The 20,743-nt window shown below is 41.1% G+C and overlaps 1 protein-coding gene across 2 annotated transcripts; it reads left to right on the plus strand.

Annotated features, from left to right (window-relative positions):
• Positions 1-80: 80 nt before the first annotated feature.
• Positions 81-15,623, plus strand: LOC145356153 (peptidyl-prolyl cis-trans isomerase FKBP8-like). Of its 2 annotated transcripts, XM_080208762.1 has the most exons (8): positions 81-167; positions 250-419; positions 3,428-3,516; positions 5,091-5,296; positions 6,186-6,358; positions 6,453-6,530; positions 12,883-13,005; positions 15,009-15,623. In XM_080208762.1, the coding sequence occupies exons 1-8, from the start codon at positions 104-106 to the stop codon at positions 15,081-15,083; spliced, it is 978 nt and encodes a 325-aa protein (XP_080064888.1). In that variant the 5' UTR covers positions 81-103; the 3' UTR covers positions 15,084-15,623. The 2 variants fall into 2 exon arrangements, with proteins under 2 accessions (XP_080064888.1, XP_080064889.1); XM_080208763.1 differs by lacking the exon at positions 250-419 and having other exon boundaries at positions 84-167.
• The last annotated feature ends 5,120 nt before the right edge of the window (positions 15,624-20,743 follow it).

A 20,743-nucleotide genomic window follows, 5' to 3' on the forward strand; every position in this document is an offset into this window, starting at 1 on the left:
ACACCCATTTGTAGCATGTGAGATTTTTTAAACCCAACTTTTAACATAAATTTGTTCTTTGTATGCCCGATTTAGATTTGTAGCAGTTAAAACATTCTGTGACATGGAGCATGAACTTGCAGCGTGCGATTCAGTGCATTACCTTGAAGGCTGGATTGATGTGCTTGGTATGTACAACGGGCCATGAAAATATCAACAAGATAATGGAGATAAGTATATCAAAATATGACAGTAAATTTGTTTCCATAGGGAACGGCCTACTGAAGAAAACAACTCTCAAATCCAGCGGCAACCAAACTGACAGCCCACAAACTGGTCAAAATGTTAATATCTGGATAAGGACAATGCTTGAAAGTAGGAAAGAGATTGAACCCCCTAAATATCTTAGCTTCGTGATAGGCACTGGTGATGTCTGTCAGGTATGTGAAAGTTAAATTAGCAAATTAAAGGAAATTAACAATATTAGGTTAACCTCAATGTATCTTTAATGTGGAGCAATGTTAACATAGTTTGAATAAAGTTGCTATACTGTATATTGTTATAATCCAAGTCCAGATCTCCAATTTGCTGTTAGGATCCAATTAGAAACCAAAACAGTTTGTTTAAAGTTGACAAAGTTTGCAATTCAAGACATTCGCTCAGTGAAGTAAGCCACTGATTCCACAGGCTTTTACAAAACAAAAGTAAACTTTACTGCAAATGATCAGGATGATAAGACAATTTACAATATCCAACATTCAGAGTAAGTATGAAGTAAATGTGAATTAACAGTCAAATTGTGGTCAAACACACCACATTGCACAAATGCGACTTATCCAGACATTAGTAACACTGTGTGTCCAGATTATCTAGATATTAGTAACACTGTGCGTCAACCAAGCTCACTGAAACTCCATCTTTCTCAGAAGGATTTCCAGTCTTTGCCTTCGAAGATCTTGTCTTGTAAAGTTCTCCAACTCGATGGCATCATTGATGGCTCACTGGATTTCAGTTTCATGTCCTGAGATTCCATTCCCTTGGATTCATAAGAACATAAGAAATAGGAGCAGGAGTAGGCCATCTAGCCCTTCCAGCTATATGCTCAAGCACAACTTCGGCTCTTTGACCGCACCGAGCAGAACAGTACAGCTCCAAAGGGGTATCTTTGACCCAATAGCCCACAGCACAGATTCACTGATCTTCAACTGCCTTCTCAGATTTTCAGGGCTTCTCTTGAGTCATCTTCAATTATCAAACTCAGATGGTATCAAAAACAGCCCATCTCATAAGAACATAAGAACATAAGAAATAGGAGCAGGAGTAGGCCATCCAGCCCTTCGAGCCTGCCCCGCCATTCAATAAGATCATGGCTGATCTGTCGCTGCTCAGTTCCACTTTCCCGCCCTCTCCCCATAACCCTTAATCCCCTCTCCTATCAAAAACCCATCAACCCGCGTCTTAAAAATATTTAGCGAGGCAGCCTCCACCACTTCAACGGGCAGAGAATTCCAGAGATTCACCACCCTTTGAGTGAAGAAGTTCCTCCTCAACTCCGTTCTAAACCGCCCCCCTTTTATCTTGAGGCTGTGCCCCCTAGTCCTACTGTCTTTTTTGAGCGGGAAGAGTCTTTCCACCTCTATCTTATCCATCCCATTCATCATCTTATACGTCTCAATGAGATCTCCCCTCATTCTACAGCTAAAATCATTTATGGATAGTCATCAAATATTCAAGTAATGTTATTTTAGACCCTCATGGGTTTTAGTTATTCAAGAAACAGAACACAAAAAGCTTCCTGCTTTAACATATCCAGTCCTCTACAAACGGAAAAATATTAGAGTTCAAAATACTTTTAAAACCCTTCTACAATATCGAGGATTTCTTCGAAATAAACCACTATCTTTATACCATTCAAAACCAGATTACACAATCTTTAGCAACTATGGATAGTGCCTATTTTTTCCTTTTTAATTTTTAAATTCTTTCCTTTTAATTAGTCTTTATAATTCACTTATTTAATTATTAAAAGTGTTCCTGTGTTATTGTTGCTGTGAGCAGATAACCAGTCATTGTGCATTTATAAAATATTCTGATCTCATTCCAGATTACTTTCAATTGCTTCCAAATTTTCATAAAGTTTAAACTTTTGATAGAGAAATAGAGATTTTTAAAATTTTCTTTCTTCTCCAGCTTAGAGCTACATTCCTGTAATATTTATGTTTGTAGTGGGCTGTCTGATCGTGTCTGATTCCAATTCACTAAGCTACGTTCCAGGATGCCTTCTTAACAGATAATGGCGACCAAGCTATGTCATCGTTACTCTTTGCTAAATTTCCTTTGCTAGTGAAGAAGGCGATTTAGCTTATTTCTAGTCCAGTGACAATCAGTAAACGGTTCAAATGAGGTAACGTCTAGTTCTTAGGCCAGTGCTGCCCGTTCTGTGTACGAAGGTGTCTGGGTAAAAATGGCTATCCATTAACCTGTATCCGTTTTCTCAATTCCAAGGTATAAATCCTAAATATATATGAATTCTGCCTATTTATTCAGGTATTTCAGTCACAGTTGCTCCCCCCCTATTGCACTTCTTTGAGCAGAGCATTCAGTGTTTCAGGATATAATTCTGCCTACTACCTCTTGATGGTCTTTGCTGGTTCACATAGATACAACAAACAAAACAGGAAACACAGATTATAGTCTAAACCTGGAACTTGTTCTCCTAAAAGACTGTAGATATTGGGTCAATTGTAATTTCCAACATTGGGTTTGATAGGTTCTTGTTGGGTAAAGATATCAGGGAAATTGGGTAAAGGTGAGTAAATGGAAATACAATTTGCTTCAAGGGGCTGAATGGCATCCATGCTTCTAAGACACCAATGTTCAACTGTAGCAACAACATTTATGATCAGCTTTTTTAATCCAGTAACCCCTTCCATTCATAGAATACACCGCACTCATGAACAATGCACAGACAGCACACAATTATTACATAAGCTAACTGTTACATTTGGCTAGGTTAATTCCATCATCTTTATTCATGGGATAACTGCTAACACAGTGATCCAGCTCATTTTCTTGTGTGAATTGTTTAATCATTCTTATCTGTGCTGACTTTAGATGCAAACAATGTAAAGTGGTCATTCCTCAAACATTTATCAGCTTAAAATACAAGGAAAGAACCACAAGAAATTACCATTTGATTTGATTTATTATTGTCACATGTACTAGCATACAGTGAAAAGTTTTGTTTCTTGCATGCTATACAGACAAAGCATATCATTCATAGAGAAAAAAAGGAGAGAGTACAGAATGTAGTATTACAGTCATAGCTAAGGTGTAGAGAAAGATCAACTTCGTAATTTCAATTAATGCTGTTCATTGGTTTGAGGCTTTTCCACGGAGTTTATAATGATGCTTAATTTCCCTGTAAAACTTGCTTTCTCTTTCAAAGGCCCTTGAGATCTGTGTTCCTTTGATGAAACTGGATGAAACCATTTTGATCCATGCTGATGTGAGATTTTGTTCCCCAAATGCAAGATGGTAAGGTTGGATGCGTCATTGGCTAGTGATGAATCGGGCTTATCCTGTTAGATCACAATCTTCATACTTTGGGAATTAAATCCAATTTTGATAGATCCCAGAAACAAAACTAATAGCCTGGTGATCACTGCATTAAACATTTCCAATCATTTAAAGTACAAGTTTATTTATTAGTCACAAGTAAGGTTTACATTAACACAGCAATGAAGTTACTGTGAAATTCCCCCAATTGTCACACTCCCACACCTGTTCGGGTCAATGCACCTAACCAGCACATCTTTCATAATGATCTATAACTTAAAATTGTTGTCTGGGTACCTCCATGTTGACGATGTTTCCTGTAGCTACTCACTGGATTCATCTGGGAAATTGTGACTAATTTGTGACCTCACAATTTGTTGGATTATAGCATGTAGCTCTCCAAACACCAAATTAGTGGACAGTATCTGTATAATCAGTGATATACGAATGTATGATTTGAACATGGCCAACCACTGATGTAAAACATGTTGAAAGTTGTGCAAGTTAGTGAGATTAGCCAGGCTAACTTGTCTCTAGGTGTCCCAAGCTATATAGGTTAGGGGGATTAGCGGGGTAAGTACACGCGGCTACAGGGATATGGCCTGAGTAATATGCTCTGCCAGACTTGATGGGCCGAGTGGACTGCTTCTATGCTGTAGGGATTCAATGATTCGATGTATTCCCTGGTGTGACCTGAATTATTTCAACTTTGTTAATGTGTTAATTGTATTGAAGTATCTTCAAACTGTGATAGCTTATTAGGAATGTATACAAAGTGCATGTTGAGAAGGGAAAAGCTCAAGTATGGAACAATTGAGACCCTCATGAGACTTGAAACGTTGACACTATTCTCTCTCCACAGATGCTGTCAGACCTGCTGAGATTTTCCAGCATTTGTGGTTTTTGTGTTGTATTTGTAAAGATGGCTTTTAGAAATTGAAAATTGATAGCACAGAAGGACGCTATTTCATCTATTCTATCTGTGAAATACTGTTAAATTCATATGATTAAAATATGATTGATTTGGTCCTGGTCCTGTAGGACAGCTCTTCTGAACCTGGGTGGTTCCTGAGGCAGCTGGAATGCAAAATCAACCCCAAGGAATGTTATTCCCATCACACTAGTGTCTCTTAAACGGACAAGGGAGGCATCCTGGAATTGAATTCTGCCCAAAAGCCTTTAGTTAGCGATGGTAAATATGGACAAGGCAATTATCCAGGTCAGCAGAACACAAGTGTGTGAGAGTCTCTCGCATACTTTTCAATAAATTACATCATACACGAGGGATAGGATAATACATTTTAACATGATGGGAGAGAAATTTGTCTCCGTAGACTTATGTCAATTGCGTGGGGGCAGGTAGAAGTGTAGGCTGGTGCCGGTTTCCTCACTGATATCATTAAAGAAACCTGGATAGATAGTGGCCTATACCCCTGAAAAATCAACTTCTGCATAGGAAAATGAATTTCTCCCAAATAAATCAATGAAACTTAAAGTCTGCATATTGCAGAACTGCTCCCAAGTAAAACTCTTATGCTTTTGCATACCCTCAGCCAGCCACCAGGATCTAAAATATTCCTTGAAGTAAAACTTCTGTCGATCAGTGGTGTCCACATAAATGAAAGATCAGAGGAAGAACAACTGGAATTAATCAACAGAGAGAGGGAAAAAGGCAATAACTATTTCCAGATGAAGGACTATCAATTGGCACTCTTTACCTATATTCGCACGTTGAAGATTATACAATCAAGTTCTGAAGGTACTGACGTACAGTTGACTTAATCTGAATCAATACTTGAGATTGAAACCCCATTACATATTCTATGCTCATCTATTGTACTTGCAGCTAATAACTCAATAATCTCAGTAATTAACTTTTATTCATTGAATGTCTTTTTTCCCTTGGTGGTTTGGTCACATTACATTTAGCTTAATGAATTGATGCCTTGTGGAGGAATTCCACTGGATATACTCTTCATAGGTTAGATTCTTGGTGGTGATATAGGGTAATTTCAGTTGGGAGGAGTGGGCTGTTGTGGAGTGAATTGGGTCAAATTAGAGAGTTCTTAGAGGGCTGTGATGCAGCCTAATGAGAGATTTCCTTATGGGTTGGGTGGGTTATTGTAATGAGGGCAATGTGCTGGGCTGGTGCATTGAGTACATCCAATCCCACTTGTGCGAACCTTTTCCCCCTTCTCCTCTTTTTGATGTCAGACAATTCAATAAGCTGCTTCTTTTCCTCCTTTGGAGCTGCCCATTCAATTTCTTTGCACTTTCCACAAGTCCTTTAGATTTTGTCTGTTAGGATTTCGAAAAAGTGGGACTGCTATTGGAGCTCTGTGACAGAAGGGCCAATTTTGAACTGTAGCCAGCAATTACAAGTGGGCAATGGCCTCAAAATGGCATTGAACACTTCACCATCGCCTTGATGCTAGTGCTGTAGATACTATTAATTCGGCAGGAGTTTTGAGATGGAAGGCTGGGTTAAGAGTAGAGATTTGGGAGTGGCCTACCTGCCTCTCTTACAAAGAGGGATGTGAATCCAGGCAAAATGAAGAATGAGCATAAGCAGAGTTTGCTGAACACTATCAATATAGAGTTTCTAAGAATAACTCATTAAAAATGACAGATTTTACCTTTTTTTTAAGGTGAAATAACACATGACCTGAAGGATATGCTTCTTGATGAGAAAGTGAAATGTTATAGCAATATGGCAGCCTGTCATTTAAAGACTGGAAACTTAAAGGAGACGATGTCTTGTTGTGATATTGTCTTGCAGTACCGGCCTCACCACTGCAAGGCCTTATTCAGGAAGGGGAAGGTAAGTTGGTTATTCATTCACTGATGCTTTGAAATACTCCACATGTTTAGAATGCCATGGGCTGCAATGAACTATATGTTTTCAATTGTTTCAGGTGTTAGCAATGCAGCAGATATATCCCCTTTCCATTGTCTTCTTAAAGAAAGCCTTAGCTGAACAACCAGAGCACCCGGTGAGTGGTTTTTTTTCCCAACTGGGGCATTGGGTAAGGAGTGGTCTGGTAGCCAAGAAGGAAGCATGAGATTCTGGCCTCCAGGATTCCTCCTGACTGCTGATTTAGGCCAGACTTAGAAGTTTGGATAGCTCACTGTTGGATGCTTGGTGGTAAGGTGCAGTTCTAATGTGCTTTATACATTGAATGTGAAGTTTTGAAACTCAGCCTTTGTGAATGCTGTTCCAATGTCAGATACAATGACTTCAGGGATTTATTGGTGGAAAAACATTGGTGCAACATTTCAATGGTAGCATGTGATGTAGGGGACTTCATGTCAAAAATGTCCGTCCACTTACTGCACAACAATAAGCAATAACATTGTGCCAGTGAATTCACTACCTTAATCATTATGGACTCATACCCTTGTCCGGCCAGGCCATTCTTAGAGGTGCAGTGGAGATGAAGCAGAGATCCTTTGTTACAGTTGGCATTGTTCACAGTGCTTGACTAGGCTCTTGATGTTGGCATCATTGCCAGGTCACCACACAACTTCTGGTGAGCATCTTCATCTTTGAGATGTCCAGATAGCAAGTGTGGTTCCATTAGAAGCAGCTCTCTGCCTGGTACTCTTGTTCCCCAGAGTATGATGCCATGCTGGCAACTCCATTCATAAATGCGGGTAAAATTTCTTCAGAAACTGGTTCATGGGCCCAACCTGTAAGTATTTTGTATCTCACATTGGGCAAAAGTAGATCCCAACTGATCTAGTGCTTTACAAAGATGTATCCAAAAAATTGGAATGCCATGACAATTTCCTGTGCTACTGGAGCAGCTGTAATATTTTCTTGTAAATAGCTAAGTGCACCTGCATTTGTTGTGTATGTTCCAGGTTGGTACTTGAATGTATATTCACAGGAAAAAGTCTGACAACACCAGGTTTTAGTCCAACCTATTTATTTGATAATATACTCGCAAGCTTGTGAGTATATTATCAAATAAATAGGTTGGACTAAAACCTGGTGTTGTCAGACTTTTTACTGTGTTTACGCCAGTCCAACGCCAGCATACCCACATCATATTCACAGGAAGACAGACTTAATACCCAACACTGAATTATTGCTGATGTGTTTGGTGGAGTAGTCTTGTATTCTTTAAAAAGACTCGAGCTTGTGGTCTGAAATGATGGTAAAATGCTTATATAAGCATTGGTCGAATTTCTTGACACCAAACTATTGATAATCCTTTATTTTCAACTTGTGAGTAGCTCTTTTTGGCCACCAAAAGTGTTCTTGAGACATAGCCTATTGGCTTTTCAGATCCGTCATCCATCTCATGGGTCAACACTGTACCAACTCTCCCATATGGAGAGGCATCACAGGTCAACACAAGTTCCTTAGATGGATTGAAATGTACTAACAAGTTCAAAAAATGCAGCAATTGTTTCACTTAATTGTTTCATAAAGCTCGTGTTCTTCTAGTAGGATGTTCAAGATGGCTAATAATATCAACAAATTTGGTAAAAAATGCCCATAATCATTTGCCATTCCTAAAAATGACTTGAGTCCATATGTGTTTTGGAGGCTGGTATCCCCTTTATAGCCTTGACGTTGTCTTCCTCAAGTTGTAATCCTTGTGCATCTACATGATACCATTAGTGGCTTGAAAAGTACATTTCTTCTTCTTGATGTGAACTCTAGCTTCTGGAAGTCTACTCAACACCTCAGTTTTCTAAATGCTCGGCTTCTGTCAATCCAGTTATGAAAACATCACCAAGATATACCACAACCCATGGCAACCCCTGTAGCAGACTCTTCATTGTCCTCTGGAAAATTGCTGAAGTTATGCCAAAAGGCAGGTGTGTGTATTGGAACAATCCTGTGTGTGTATTTATTGTGACATAACCTCGGAAGCATTGTCTAATTCGAATTGCTGACAGGTTTGATTCATGTCCTGCTTTGTTTCAGATTGACTTTCAGCCAGCTTTACATGCAAGTCTTCAATCTCTGGGACTGGATATTTATCGAATTTGGCAGCCTGGTTAATTGTTAACTTGTAATCACCACAAATGTGAATGGTTTTGTCTGTTTCAATATGGGATATGGGTGCTGCCCATTCCGAGAACTGAACTGGCTGGATAATGCCTAGTTCTTCCAATTGCTTTAATTCAGTATCTATTTCCTCTGGTCTTGCCCTAAAGAATTGAGGGGTTGCCTCTGTGTCCACACAGAACTTGGCTTTTATTTTGCCGAATCCATCCTTGAAGATACTGTCTTATTTCTTCTTTAGTTGAAGCAGCACTTCTTACTGCACTTGGAAAATCTCAGTCCAATTTAACTTGATTTTCTAAAGCCAATTGAACATAGAACATAGAACATAGAACATTACAGCGCAGAACAGGCCCTTCGGCCCACGATGTTGCGCCGACCAGTTACAAAAACAATGACCCACTAGCCTATACCAATCCCTTTTCGTCCATAAACCTATCCAGAGATCTCTTAAACGCCCCCAAACTAGACGCATTTACAACTGCAGCAGGCAGGGCATTCCAATCCCTCACCACCCGCTGGGTAAAGAACCTACCCCTGACATCCATTGAGGCCGAGAAAGCTTGGTCCTTTGCCTGATCACTGGGAGTTGGGCAGACTGGTGCCCGTAGCTTACAGGTACCATTGCATTGCCCACTATTATTGCTTCTCCAGTATAAGTTGTTAACTTGGCCACAATACTCTTCAAATTCAATGGTTAAACTCCTCTTAAGTACTAATATGTATGCTCAGCTATCATGGTAGCTGATGCCGTTGTATTAACTTTCATCTAAAGAGGCTTCCCATTTACCTGGAGCATTACAGCAATTGGGTTATCTTGACCAGTTTTATATTAAACAGTGAATGAATGTTTAAATCATCGGTGCTGCACTCTTTCACATTGTATACTGGTGAAGCATTATTTATTTACTTAACTTGACTCTGCATCTATGCCTTAAGTGGCCTCTCATATGACAAAAATAAAACACTCGGCCCCCTTATACCTGCAGGATTCAGGGGAGTGGTTACTTCCACAACAGTAACATTCTGCTTCAAAGTTTGCTTATTGATTGCCCCCTCTAAATCAGCTTGTGTTATTTATGGTGATGTTAGTCGCAATCATTTTGCTTGGGCCTCTTCCCCCTTGAATTCGATTTGAACCTGTGGATTATAATTGATAGTTTAGGCTGGAAATGTGACTTCACTAATTCAACAAGCTCACTGAATGATTTAGACTCGGGCACGCTTGAGTTGTGAGACTGAGAATCAGATTATAAGTTTGGGTTCCACGTGCACTCAGAAAAATTGCCTTGTGCTTCACCACCTCCCCTGTTTCGTTCACTTGAAAATAACACCAAAGATGCTCTACATATTATGTCCAGTCATTTGTGGAGTAGTCAAGTGGATCTATCCATCCAAAGAGGAACATCTTGTTAAGTAGAAAGAACAAAGAAAATTATAGGACAGGAACAGGTCCTTTAGCCCTCCAAGCCTGCACTGACTATGCTGCCCGACTGAACTAAAACACCCTACCCTTCTGGGGACCATATCCCTCCATTCCCATCCTATTCATGTATTTGCCAAGATGCCCCTTAAAAGTCACTATCGTATTTGCTTTCATTAACTCCCCAGCAGCAAGTTCTAGGCACCCACCAACCTCTTGGTAAAAAATCTTGCCTTGTACATCTCCTTTAAATTTTGCCCCCTTGCACCTTAAATCTATGCTCCCTAATAATTGACTCTCCCACCCTGGGAAATAGCTTCTGACTCTGTCCATGCCCCTCATAATCTTGTAGACCTCTATCAGGTCGCCCCTCATCCTCCGTTGTTCCAATGAGAACAGCCAAGTTTCTCCAACCTCTCCTCAAAGCTAATGCCCTCCATACCAGGCAATATCCTGGTAAATCTTGTGTGCCCCCTCCAAGACCTCCACATCCTTCTGGTAGTGTGGTGACCAGAATTGAACACTATATTCCAAATGTGGCTAACTAAGATTTCATAAAGCTGCAACATGCCTTGCCAATTTTTAAACTCAGTGCCCTGGCCGATGAAGGCAAGCATGCCTTATGCCTTCTTGACTAACTTTTCCACCTGCGTTGCCACTTTCAGTGACTTGTATACCTGTACACCCAGATCCCACTGCCTATCAATACTCTTAAGAGCTTTGCCATTTACTGTATATTTCCTATCTGTATTAGACCTTCCAAAATGCATTACCCCACATTTTTCCGGATTAAACTCCATCTGCCATCTCTCTGCCCAAGCTTCCAACCGATTTATATCCTGCTGTATCCCCTGATGCTCCTCATCATTATGTGTCGTCCACAAACTTACTAATCAAGCCAGTTACATTTTCCTCCAAATCATTTATATATATTACAAACAGCAGAAGTCCCAGCATTGATCCCTGAGGAACACCACTTATCACAGCTTTTCATTCAGAAATGTTACCTTCCATTGCTACCTTCTGTCTCCCATGACCGAGCCAGTTCTGTGTTCATCTTGCCAGCTCACTTCTGATCCTTGTCAAAGGCCTTACTGAAGTCCATGTAGACGACATCCTCTGCCCAACCCTCATAAATCATTATCTTCACTTCCTCGAAAAACTCGATCAGATTAGTGAGACACGACCTCTTCTTCACAAAACCATGTTGCCTCACTAATACGTCCACCTTATTTCCGAGTGGGAGTAAATTGTGTCTCGAAGAATCCTCTCCAATAATTTCCCTACCACTGATGTAAGGCTCACCGGCCTGTCATTACCTTGATTATTCTTGCTATCCTTCTTAAACAAAGGAACAACATTGGCTATTGTCCAATCCTCTGGGACCTCCCCTGTAGCCAGTGAGGGTACAAAGATTTCTCCTTCTCTCAGAGTACTCTTTCCTTTTCTCAATTTCAATGTAAACTGGATACTCAGTCTGAGGATTGTTCTTTTTTATCTTTGTTGCCAAATGTAAAGATGCTCATTCACCAGTAAAGGGAAAATACAACTTGTTTTTAAGTTTAAGCTACGCAGAGACTTGCAGCCTTGTGGCTGCAATCAGTTCCCAAAATGACTCTGAGGATGGAAGCCTGTGCATACCATAGTGATTCCCCACCCACTCCCAGGATATGTTACCCTTAATCTTAAAGGGACAATCACCACACTGGGGGATGGGGTTGGGGGGGAGGATGCGTTAAGGACCTGAACACTGTTTTCTCATTTCATGCTCTCTTTTGTTCTTAAGCAACCAAGACTAAATGACAGAAATTCAACGTGCTGTGTCTGAAAGAGTACTTTTAAGATGTAAGAATGCTTGAGACCATGTAATGATTTGGAGGAAGGAACTGAAAGCACTGTTGCTAAGTTTGCAGATGATACAAAGACATGTAGCGGGACCGGTGGTATTGAGGAAATAGGGGGGTTGCAGAAGGACTTGGACAGGTTAGGAGAGTGGGCAAAGAAGTGGCAGACGGATTACAATGTGGAAAACTGTGAGGTTATGCACTTTGGAACGAGGAATGGAGGCATAGACTATTTCCTAAATGGAGAAACGCTTAGGAAATCAGAAACACAGAGACACTTGGGAATCTTGTTAAAGATTCTCTTAAGGTTAATGTGCAGGTTCAGTTGGCAGTTAGGAAGGCAAATGCAAGAGGGCTAGAATACAAGAGCAGGGATGTACAATTGAGGCTGTATGCTCCGGTCAGATCCCATTTGGAGTATTGTGAGCAGTTTTGGGCCCCATATCTAAGGAAGGATGTGCTGGCCTTGGAAAGGGTCCAGAGGAGGTTCACAAGAATGATCCCTGGAATGAAGAGCTTGTCATATGAGGAACAGTTGAGAACTCTGGGTCTGTACTCGTTGGAGTTTAGAAGGATGATGGGGGATCTTATTGAAACTTACAGGATACTATGAGGCTTGGATAGAGTGGACGTGGAGAGGATGTTTCCACTAGTAGGGAAAACTAGAACCAGAGGGGGCACAACCTCAGGTTAAAGGGACGATCCTTTAAAACAGGGGTCTCCAAACTACGGCCTGCGGGCCACATCTGGATTGGAGTTTGGAGACTGCTGCTTTAAAACAGATGAGGAGGAATTTCTGTGGAACTCATTGCTGCAGAAGGCTGTGGAGGCCATGTCATTGAGTGTCTTTAAGAGAGAGATAGATTCTTGATTAATGAGGGGATCACGGCTTATGGGGAAAAGGCAGGAGAATGGGGATGAGAAAATAGCAGCCATGATTGAATGGCGGAGCAGACTTAATGGGCTAAATGGCTTAATTCTACTCCTACGTCTTACAATCTTAATGTAATTCCATTGACTGTTACACTATCATTGTGTGCTGCTGTTTACACTTCCAGGAAATTAAAGAGGAAATTAAGACTATTATTAGCATATGGAAAAAACAGAGAATATCTCGTATTACGGAGAAATTTGGACGTGACAATTCAAAACGACCGGCCACCAGCCAGGGGTTTCTTAAGGTAGGCTTGAAATCACCCACTGATTGGGAAATATGCCCCTTGGTTCCTACAATCAGTATATGTTTTGTGACAGAGCTTGCTTGAACCTAAGTTTTAGTCTTTTCCTAGCAGAGTATCATTTGTGTGCCCTGGCCAAAGGCATGTGAGGTTTCTGTTACTCATGAGTTAGACCCAAAATACCTGATATTTCTGTAATTTTAAATCCATTGATATCGAGGAAAAGATCAACTGGATGGTACAGGGTGTACGATTTTATATACACTGTAATATTTTAAAAGAGAATCTACAAATCTCTAGTATACCTGTTTAAACAGCGTGTGGTAAGAAGCCTCATCACCAGGTTAAAGTCCAACAGGTTTATTTGGCAGCACAAGCTTTTGGAGTCTCAGGCTCTTTCTTCAGGTGAAGGTGAAAAAGGAGCCTGAGACTCTGTGCTGCCAAATAAACCTGTTGGACTTTAACCTGGTGTTGTAAGACTTCTTACAGTGCCCACAACGTTGGCATCTCCACATCATGGCTATCATAAACAGAGTGTAGCATGAGCAAGCTCCTAAATGCATTGTTTGTGGGTTAGTGGAACTTTTGCTCAATAAGGCAAGCCAGTCAGTTCTTCTCTGTCCTCTGCTTGTAATTGTACTAGAGAACTCTGTTTAATTTCAGGGAAGGATAGGTCACTACAATAGGGAGGAAGGAGTAGAAAGATATTCTGATAACCTTGAACCAAAAATCTTTGCCTACAGATTTTGTGAACTTATTTCAATAACCCGGTCACCATTTCACTTTTTCACCAGAAAGTCCTTACCACTGATGTCAGCTTGGTTCAGTTGGTGGTACTCTTGCTTATTGATCCATGATTCAAGTACAAAGGGAGAAAATTTGTATGCGGTTTATCCGTGTCATCCAACAAAGCTTTGACAAAACGGAAAAACCAAACCAACCCTGGAAAATTGATGGGCCAAATCTTGGTCAAGCAGGGCCCTTTGCTGCGTGTGCCATTTGTTAGACTTTTACCTGCACCTTTCAGCTTGAAAATTGTTTGGAAATGGGAGCTGATAAGGGCAACAAAGGCATCTGGGACCATAAAAACCAGTGAGATCAAAATGTATCTTAACCAATGAAATGTAAGGATTGAGAAAGAAACAGAAGAATGGTGGGGAGGCAGGATGACTTAAGAGTCAAGTCAGATACAGAAAGAGAAAGACAGAGGGAAGGAAGGATTGGATTAAAAGCGAGAGTGGGAAAAGAGGCAAAGGGAAGGTGAGATGTCACCTGAGAGGCAGGCAGCACGGTGGCACAGTGGTTAGCACTGCTACCTCACAGTGCCAGGGATCCAGGTTCGATTCCCAACTTGGGTCACTGTCTGTGTGGAGTCTGCATGTTCTCCCATTGGCTGCGTGGGTTTCCTCTGGATGCTCTGGTTTCCTCCCACAGTCCAAAAGATGTGCTGGCTAGGTGCTAAATTCTCCCTCTGTGTACTCAAATAGGTACCAGAATGTGGCGATTAGGGGATTTTCATAGTAACTTCATTGTGATGTTACTGTAAGCCTACGTGCGCTATTGGTAAACTTTAACCAATGTAAATTGCCGAACAGGTTGAGGAGATTCTCATTTCATGGATTATGTTAGTCATCTGAATTTACAGCTTGATTTAAGTTGATACTCAAGTTCATGTTAACGTGATTACTTTTTCTGAAAGATCTGGCATGCTGTTTTTTGGACTTCTGTGGCTCTTTGAAGTTATGCTGGGTGAATGTAAATATATTGACTGTAATTATATTCAGCCAGAGGGGTAATTCAGCACAGGGCTAAAGAAATACTTATTGTTTTTTCTCTCTTTCCTTCTAGCTCTAGCATATTTGTCTTTTGGGAATCTTTTCAATTTCTGCTATCTCTATTGAGTGTAAATAGGTGAACAGGGCTACTGTGTCTTGTTTGCTCATGATTATTGTTGCTCATTCTTATTAGTATTTACATTTTCTAATTTTATTAATTTTCTTTCACAGAATATAAACTGGAAATGGACATTAGGAATTTCTGCTATTGCACTGGGTAGTATGATTTTATATAAATGGAGATGAATCCTAATAAAGAGAGATCCTGCTTCAGATTAGAATAAGAATTTGCTTCAGATTATGCTAAAGTCGAGAGATCTATAAACTGTTGATGAAAATTAATTTGCAAATTTGTGTGTCAAATTGAACTTGGCTCAGCAATTCAAAATTAATTGAAATCTTTAAATATATATATATATCTATATTTACAAGTAAATCAGATTGTTTGATGTTTCGTTTCTTGCCTGGAGCACTGCCAATTCATTAGAGTACTAAGATTCAATGGCATGATATGGGGGAAACCTGTTTATTTTGGGAAGACCTGTCCAGATAGAGGTTAAACCATCTCTCTGCGTAGAGTTGCAAAAGTCTGTATGTCTTCTAATAGCTGGCTGAAGAGAACACTTGGAAGCAGCGAAGCGGACTTAAAAACCTGGGGATAAATCATATAAATGCTCAAGTGACTTAGGGATATTCAAAGCCACGTTTGACTCTTTTGAAAACATAACATTCTTGTAGTCAGACCAGGATAATGGTAAGAATGAAATGGGAAGAAAGGGGGCCCACAAACCAGGGAAGTTCCACCAAGATTGGTGGAACGGCAAATTGCGCGGAGGGTGTGGAGAGTCTGCAGAAGGATCTAGATAGGCTGGGCGAATGGGCCAGGAACTGGCAAATGGAATTTAATGTTGGCAAGTGCGAGGTGGTCCACTTTGGCAGGAATAATGGTAGGAAGGATTATTACTTACGTGGAGAAAAACTGCAGCAGGCGACAGTGCAGAGGGACCTCGGGGCCCTTGTGCATGAGTCACAAAAACCCAGCTTGCAGGTACAGCAGGTGGTCAGGAAGGCAAATGGGATGCTGGCCTTCATAGCGAGGGGGATTGAATATAAAAGTAGGGAGGTCTTGCTGCGGCTGTATAGGGCATTGGTGAGGCCGCAGCTGGAGTACTGTGTGCAGTTTTGGGCGCCGTACTTACGCAAGGATATTTTGGCCTTGGAGGGAGTGCAGAGGAGGTTTACTAGGCTGATGCCGGAGTTGAGGGGGTTGAGCTATGAGGAGAGGCTGAATAAACTAGGCTTGAACTCACTAGAGTTTAGAAGAATGAGGGGAGATCTCATTGAGACGTATAAGATGATGAATGGGATGGATAGGATAGAGGTGGAGAGACTCTTCCTGCTCAGAAAGGACAGTAGGACTAGGGGGCACAGCCTCAAGGTAAAGGGGGGGCAGTTTAGAACGGAGTTGAGGAAGAACTTCTTCACTCAAAGGGTGGTGAATCTCTGGAATTCTCTGCCCGTTGAAGTGGTGGAGGCTACCTCGCTAAATATTTTTAAGGCGCGGGTTGATGGGTTTTTGATAAGAGAGAGGATTAAGGGTTATGGGGAGAGGGCGGGAATGTGGAACTGAGCCACGACAGATCAGCCATGATCTTATTGAATGGCGGGGCAGGCTCGAAGGGCCGGATGGCCTACTCCTGCTCCTATTTCTTATGTTCTTATGTAAGTTCTATGTTAATTCCTACCCTGTGTTGATTTAGCAGATCTCAATCAAGGTTGTGTGCTCCAGATGATCTGGGGGCAGCTTGGTGGCACACAGTGGTTAGCACTGCTGCCTCACAGCACAAGGGACCCAGGTTCAATTCCAGCCTCGGGTGACTACCTATGTGGAGTTTGCATATTCACCCCATATCTGCAAGGGTTTCCTCCGGATGCTCTGGTTTCCTCTCCAGTCCAAAGATGTGCGTGTTGGATTGATTGGCCCTTCATGTCAGGGGGATTAGCAGGCTAAATTTGTGGTGTTACAGGGATAAGGCAAGGGTGGGAATTTTCATCAGTGTAGTCTCAATCTGCAGTGTAGGGATTCTATGATTATATCTGGCAGATCAAAATTAGCCAGGTTTGCTGCAGCTAATTTCTCTCCCACTCTGCCAAGGGTGCATGTCAAATCAGTGTCAGGATTGACAATGGCTTTGAAGTCTTTCCCGGTTAAGTAGCCAGCCAACTCTAGGCTCACAATGTCACTTGAGTGAGTTATTGGAAAGCTGTTGGTACAGCTGGAACCACAAACCCAGTGAAAATCCTTGCCTTCAGAAATGAGAGAGAAAATCAGAGTATAAACAAGAAAAGAAAAATGAATAATAGCCCAGTGTAGTCAATGACAACAGTTTAGCTAATTTGCAGATCTTTTGTATCTAATTATAGCTAACAAATTTTATATTTTTAAATTTCGGAAAGATAGGAAGAAAGGCAAAGGAAATGGAGTAGTTAATAATGAATGAGATCAGCACAGTGATGAGAAATACTCTTGGTTTGGAAGATCAAGGTGTAGAATCAATTTGGATGGAGACGAGAAATACAAGGGAAGTAATTCATCTCAGGGCAGTATATAGGCTCCCCTAAAAGTAGCTTCACTAATCAAAAAATAATGCGGACTTGTAAGTAAGATGCTGTAATAATCTTTGGTAATTATAGCCTTCAAACAGACTGGACAAGGCAAACTGACCAAGATATCCCTGATGACCAGTTTATAGAATATATTTAGGACAATTTCTTGGAACATGACGCTGTGGAACCAACCATGTAACTTTTTTTTGACCTGATAATATGTAACAAGACAGCATTAATTCATGATCTTGTAATAAAGGATCTTCTTACTACGAGTGGTCATAGTAGTAAAGGCCAGAATTCTCTGCTGCTGCTGCCAGCAAGAATTGAGAATTTGGCGCTCAACCAAATCCCCATTTACTGCAGCAGGACATTGTTTGTGGGTGAGAAATCTGGGTCTGCAACTAGTGTCTTAAACTTAAATAAAGGCCATTACAAAGGTATGAATACAGGCTTGAGTAAAGCAGACAAGGAAATTAGGCTAAAAGGGAAGACAGTGGCAGATATTTAAGGTGATATTTCATAACTTTCAAAGATGCATTCCATTAGAAAGAAAGACCCTACTAAAAAATAATCCATGACTTACTAAATAGTAAGGATGATATGAAAATTAAAGAAAAAATGTATAGTTCTGCAAATGTTAATTGGGCTGGAAGATTAGGAACATTTTAGAAACTCACAAAAGGTGACTAAAAATAATAGTTGGATTGGAATGTGAGTAAGCCAACAAGAAATATAAACACACAATAAGAGAACATTAAAAAATTGGAGCAGGAGAAGACTGTACAACCCATTGAGCCAACTCTGTCGTTATGATCATGTGCAATTTTGGTCCCCTTATTTGCGAAAGGATATATTGGCCTTAGAGGGGGTGGAGAGAAGGTTCACCAGGTTGATACCGGAGATGAGGGGGTTTGCCTATGAAAAGAGATTGAGTAGATTGGGCCTGTATTTGTTGGAGTTTAGAAGGCTGAGGGGTGATCTTATAGAGACATATAAGATAATGAAGGGGCTAGATAGGGTGGAGGCAGAGAGATTCTTTCCACTTAAAAAGGAAACCAGAACTAGAGGACACAGCCTCAAAATAAGGGGGAGTCAGTTTAGAACAGAGTTGAGGAGGAACTTCTTTTTCTCAGAGGGTAGTGAATCTCTGGAATTCTCTGCCCATTGAAGCGGTGGAGGCAACCTCGTTGATTATGTTTAAGTCACAGGTAGATAGATTTCTGATCAGTAAGGGAATTAAGGGTTATGGGGAACGGGCAGGTAGTGGAACTGAACCACTACAAGCCATGATCTTATTGAATGGCGGTGCAGGCTCATGGGGCTAGGTGGCCTACTCCTCCTATTTCTGATGTTCTTATAAAAGTATTGGCAAAAGAACCAAGGGCAACATGAGTAGATATATTTAGCAGTGAGCTGTTGTGTTCTCAAATGCATTGGCTGAAAGAGTTCAATAGAATCAAATGCAATAGAAATATTCAGAAGACAATTGATAAATACTGGAAAAGAAATGTTTACAATGCTAAATGGAAAGAGTAGGGGAGTAGGATTAATTGAATGACTGTTCCCAAGAACCTGTATATGCAGAAAGGGCCAAATGGCCTTTTTTGCTCTATGATTCTAGTGTAAGCAGGCATAACAGAGCGCTGTTATCACAGAGTAAGCTGCATGACACCAAGCTAATAACACAGTGAATAGATGTGGTACATGGCATTATCAGACATGATAGGGTTGATATCACAGAGTGAGGTGTTATGATACAGGGCTAATATCACAGAACAGATATGGCACAACATTATAACACATAATAAGTAGCATGAGACAGACCTGATATTGCAAAATGAACAATATGACACATAGCTAATAGCACTGAGTGAATAGCTGGATTGGGCAGATTTTACAGGATGGGCAGGCATGACATAGGATGATACCATAGAGAGAAAAGATGGGGAGTTATCAGAGTGACACAGGATTGAATTCACAGATTGATCTACTTGAAGCAGCAGAATTCACAGTGAGCAGATATGATGCAGTACAAGAGAAGGATCCCTCAGTAGTTGTGACACAGCAGATACAAAATAAGCAACAAGAAGTGCAGCAGATACCATAGAATAAGGAGCATGACACAATCAGACATCATTGTGGGCAAAGGGGAGAGGCATTCCTGAACAGATTGACCCAGGGCTAATATCACAGAGCGACGGAGAAGCAGATACGTCACAGGGCTGATTTAAAAAGTGTGCAGTTCGAAGACAAGGGTAACATCACAGTGGGAGCAAATTTGACACACGACTGATATCAGAGAGGGAACAGATCTGACAGAACTGATATCACAGAGGGAATAGATATGACACAGGGCTGATATCAAAGGGAGCAGATCTGACACAGGGCTGATATCACAGAGGGAGCAGATCTGACACAGGGCTGATACCAAATCTCCTGATTAGAGACGGAACCTCTGTATCTGCACTAATTAGGAAACTACTATTTGTTGAAAAGGCTCCGATTTCCATTCCATGATAGAGAACACCCTCAGCACTAGAATCCTCGCTGAGCAGTGAAGTGAATCAGCATTTTTAATGCACTGGCTGCTGTAAGGTGAGTAATTGTCCACTGTGAATATTAGTAAATGGGTCAGTGGATGAATAAGTGAATGGGTAAGGTGGCATGTAGGTAGGATGGCAAGATGTGCAGGTATGTGGGGTGCAAGGTGGAAGGTGTGCAGGGTGGCAGGTAGATAGGATAGCAGATAGGCGAGGTTTAGGAATGCTAAGCTGGTGGTGTGACATGGGTAAGGTGGCAGGTTTGTAGGCTGGCATGTGGGTGAGGTAAGTTGGTGATAGTTGAGTGGACTCAGAAGGGGTTGTCAAGTCAGAGACTAGTCAGGTGGGGAAGTGGGATCAAAGGTGTAGTCAGGTAATAGCCTGGTCAAATTGGATTGGGGGAGTTGGAGTCAGATGGAAGTCAAGGGAAATGGTCAGGTGGGGGTCAGTTTTATAGTTACACAAGAATTAAACTAAGATTTTTCTGTCTATTGTCTCCAGAGTACCTATCAGGTAGGTAAGTTGGAACTGTCCAACTCTTGCAGAGAGTCCTTGGGAGCAAGGGAGCCCATCAGAAGTTTCAACGTTCCAGGCAATTCCTGGAGTCAGGATTTTTTTGGGGTGTAGAAGCAAATCTTGTGGGGGGGGGGGGTTGTCTGGTCTCCGACCTTTCAGAGACTGGAAGATCTTGACCATATATTTGCAGGTTGTCAGACATAAGAAATAGAATCAGGAGTAGGCCACCAGGTCCCTCAA

Source organism: Carcharhinus amblyrhynchos, chromosome 20, assembly GCF_965287045.1.
Source record: "Carcharhinus amblyrhynchos chromosome 20, sCarAmb.v2.hapA, whole genome shotgun sequence".
In the NCBI taxonomy this organism is placed as follows: Eukaryota; Metazoa; Chordata; class Chondrichthyes; order Carcharhiniformes; family Carcharhinidae; genus Carcharhinus; species Carcharhinus amblyrhynchos.